The sequence below is a fragment of the Pongo abelii genome, chromosome 15 (genome assembly GCF_028885655.2).
Source record: "Pongo abelii isolate AG06213 chromosome 15, NHGRI_mPonAbe1-v2.0_pri, whole genome shotgun sequence".
NCBI classification, from domain to species: domain Eukaryota; kingdom Metazoa; phylum Chordata; class Mammalia; order Primates; family Hominidae; genus Pongo; species Pongo abelii.
In genome coordinates, this window is record NC_072000.2 from 23,513,039 (window position 1) to 23,517,463 (window position 4,425).

The following is a 4,425-nucleotide window of genomic DNA, read 5'->3' on the forward strand; positions in this document are numbered from 1 at the left end:
GAAGTTTTATCATAATTCATAAAGGCCTTGGATTTTTGGAATGGTAAATGAGCATTAGCCTCAACTTAAAATCACCAGCTACATTAGCCTTTAACAGAAGAATCAGCCTGTTTTTTGAAATTTTGAAATCAGACATTGGTTTCTCCTCTCTAGCTATCAAAATCCTAGACAGCATCTTCTTCCAACAGAAAGCTGTTTCATCTATATTGAAAATCTGTTGTTTAGCATAGCCATTTTTATCAATGATCTTAGCCAGATATTCTGGATAACTTTCTGCAGCTTCTATATCAGCACTTGCTGCTTCACCTTGTAGTTTTATGTAATAAGAATGGCTTCTTTCTTTCAACCTCATGAACCAACCTCTGCTAGCTTCAAACTTTTATTCTGCAACTTTCTCTCCTCTCCCAGATTTCACAGAATTGAAGAGAGTTAGGGTCTTGCCCTGGATTAGGCTTTGGTTTAAGGGAATGTTGTAGTTGATTTGAACTTTTATCCAGATCACTAAAACTTTCTCCATATCAGCAATAAAAATGGTTCACTTTGTTATCATTCATGAGTTCACTGGAGTAGCACTTTTAATTTCCTTTCAGAACTTGTCCTTTGCATTCACAATTGACTAATTGTTTGGTGCAAGAGGACTAGCTTTCAGCCTGTCTCAGCTTTAGACATACTTTCCTCACTAAGCTTAATCACTTCTGGATTAAAAAACTTTTACACAGACTTTATTGTTTGGAGCAGTTTTAAGTTCACAGCAAAATTGAGCAGGAAGTACAAGAGTTCCCGTGTGCCCTCTGATGCCACATACAATCTCCCCCACCATTAACAACCCGAACCAGAGTAGTACATTCGTTACCACTGGTGAACCTACATTACATATCATTATCTCCCCAAATTTGTAGTTTACATTAGGATTTACTCTTGATGTTATACATGCTATGGGTTTTGACAAATGTGTTATGTATTTCTAAGTATAGTAGATACAGAATTGTTTCAATACCCTACAAATTCTCTGTACTTCTCTTATTTCTTCATTTCTCCTTCTTCATTCAAACCCCTGGAAACCACCGATCCTTTTACTGTCTCCAGTTTTTTCTTAGTTTATTTCAAGTAAAAGACATGCAACTTTTCCTTTTACTTGAACACTTAGAGGCTATTACAAAGCTATTAATTGGCCTAAATCCAATATTGTTGTGTCTCAAAGAATAGAGAGGCCTGAAGAGAAGGAGAGAGATGAGGGAAGAGTAGGTTGGTGGAGCGGTTAGAAACAACATTTATCAACTGTCTGCCATTCTACATGGGCACAGCTCGTGGTGCCCCAAAATAATTAAAATAGTAACATAAAAGATTACTGGTCACAGATCAAATAACATGTGTAATAATAATAATAAAGTTTGAAATAAATATTTTGGGAATTACCAAAATGTGACACAGAGACATAAAGTGAGCACATGCTGTTGGAAAAACGGTGCCAATAGACTTGCTGGATCCAGGGTTGTCACAAACCCTCAGTTTGTAAAACATTAAATAACTGCAAAGCACAATAAAGTGAAACACAATAAAAGAGGTATACCTGTATATTAAAAAGAAAAATTATTTTAAATAAATTTATATACTTTCTTCCATGTATAATTAGCTCCTGATTTGTGTGTGTGTGTGTGTGCTTTTTTGTTTGTTTGTTTGCTTATTTAGTTTAGAACCATAGGAAAACCTTCATACATTACTTCAGAGATGTAGAACAATGTAATTCTTCATTTCTAAATCTTGTATTCCTTATATATTGGGATAACGTAATCTCAAGAAGTGCAGGTACAGAATACTATAATAATAAAAGGCAAAATAAAAAGTAATTAATTAGTATCTAATCTTTATATGTGAACAAATGAGCAAGAAAGTCAAGATCCATTGATAAGAGTATCATTTTATGGAATAAACAATAGAAAATTGAACTTCTACTTCTTCAAATAATTTGTAATTACTGCATAGTAATTGTTTCAAAGTGATATATAAGCTAATCTCTGTGTTGATATATTTAAAATTATATCATCTCATATCAACTATTATCAACAACTAATAGAAATAAGAAAATATTCGTGTTAATTGTGACTTATTTTTTAATTCTCTTTGTAAATAAAGAACTTCTGGAACCTTTCTGAGTAAATGGATCTTAAAAATGGATCTCTAGTGACCGAGTTTATTTTACTAGGATTTTCTGGACGATGGGAACTTCAAATTTTCTTCTTTGTGACATTTTCCCTGATCTACGGTGCTACTGTGGTGGGAAACATTCTCATTATGGTCACAGTGACATGTAGTTCGACCCTTCATTCTCCCTTGTACTTTCTCCTTGGAAATCTCTCTTTTTTGGACATGTGTCTCTCCACTGCCACAACACCCAAGATGATCAAAGATTTGCTCACTGAACACAAGACCATCTCTGTGTGGGGCTGCATGACCCAGATGTTCTTCATGCACTTCTTTGGGGGTGCTGAGATGACTCTTCTGATAATCATGGCCTTTGACAGGTATGTAGCCATATGTAAACCCCTGCACTATAGGACAATCATGAGCCACAGGCTGCTAAAGGGGTTTGTGATACTTTCATGGATAATTGGTTTTATACACACCATAAGCCAGATAGTTTTAACAATGAACTTGCCTTTCTGTGACCACAATGTCATAAACAACGTATTTTGTGATCTTCCCATTGTGATCAAGCTTGCTTGTGTTGAAACATACACTCCGGAATTATTTGTCATTGCTGACAGTGGGCTGCTCTCTTTCACCTGTTTCATCCTCTTGCTTGTTTCTTACATTGTCATCCTGGTCAGTGTACCAAAAAAATCATCAGATGGGCTCTACAAGGCGCTGTCCACATTGTCTGCCCACATCATTGTGGTCACTCTGTTCTTTGGACCTTGTATTTTTATCTATGCTTGGCCATTCAGTAGTTTGGCAAGCAATAAAACTCTTGCTGTATTTTATACAGTTATCACACCGTTACTGAATCCGATTATTTACACCCTGAGAAATAAGAAAATGCAAGAGGCCATAAGAAAATTACAGTTCCAATATGTTAGTTCTGCATAGAATTTCTAGGTGTTAGCACTATATAATTAACTTTTAAATGCTATGATGATAGTTTGAACAGGTTATGTATAATGCATCATTTCACTTTTCTTGTTATAATAATAATTAACACATAAAGACAATACTAAATTATGTTAAATTTTACATTTAAGACTTTTATAAACATAAGGATAATTAGAGATCTGTAGCAAAATAGACATAAATAAACACAAAAAGATTATTGAGGATTTTTATCACATACATTCAATATATTCATTAATAAAGAAACAACTGTAAATGAATACATGAATATATGAATATTATTAGAGGTTATTTTAATATATAGATAATCTTATTCATAAATTTATACTATTATTAAATGAGGCATCATGAACAAGTCATGAATTAAGTAATGTTAATGGAAAAAACAGAATTCTAATTTCTTGAATCAATGGAGGCAAAAAGTAAAAATGAGTCCACAAATTCAACAGCACAGTGACTATAAGATGCCGGAGAAAAAAGCCAATGGAAGAACAATTTCAGTAGAACTACAAACGAACAGCCCTTTTTGAAACCAAATGCTCTGAGGAATATAAGTAAACACAGCTGACTTTCAAACTTCAATAAATAAGAATAAAAATAAAATCCTTTTTATTTTGTGTAATATACCATGTAGCTTTACCTTTTTAAGGGCTTTACGTAAAATTACAGCTAAATTTTCCTCTGGTAGGATTCTAACCCTTATTGAATTATAAGCTAAATCTGATGTTTGTGCATGTTGGAGAGGGAAGTGAGAAGTGCATTCAAAATTTGAAATAGTATGCATTGATAGTTAAGCTTATTTTCTCTTAATTAAAGACACCATCATATCTTGCTTGTGCTAGGTGATAGAGCTTTGTAATTAATTCTAAATCAGTTATATAAATCCTTTCTTCAATTCAATACGTTCTCTACAAGCAGCCAGAGTTAGGTCATAAAAATGCAATTCTCAATGTCATTTTCTGGATTAAAACTATTTTATGGCATGAAGACTTAGGTTCAGATTCTCAACTGGCCTTCATAATATGGCTTGCTTCTGGAATTTTGCTCCAATCTATCCTTTTCCATAATAGTAGAGTTACACTGGCCTTCTTTCAAGTTGTTCAAAACACCAGACATCTCGTTAACTGACTTTTTCTAAACTCTTCCGTTTACGTAAAAGAAACTTTCATCTCCTCTTCACCAACGTAATAACCTCTCAGAAGACCCAGATGAAATATTATATTTTAGATCACTTTTCCTACATGTTCTTGGCCAGTTTAGATTTCTTTATTTTACTCATTTATGGCATGCTACAATTTCCATCCTTCTCATATATTA

General features: G+C 33.6%; 1 protein-coding gene across 1 annotated transcript; it reads left to right on the forward strand.

Moving 5' to 3' along the window:
- Window positions 1-2,157: 2,157 nt before the first annotated feature.
- LOC134760021 (olfactory receptor 4L1) lies at window positions 2,158-3,087 on the forward strand. Its single transcript, XM_063715418.1, has one exon. The coding sequence runs from the start codon at window positions 2,158-2,160 to the stop codon at window positions 3,085-3,087; it is 930 nt and encodes a 309-aa protein (XP_063571488.1).
- Window positions 3,088-4,425: the final 1,338 nt, after the last annotated feature.

What these genes read in the sequence shown, in the direction of transcription:
- LOC134760021 (XM_063715418.1), top strand. Translation starts at nt 2,158, where the DNA reads ATGGATCTTAAAAATGGATCTCTAGTGACCGAGTTTATTTTACTAGGA.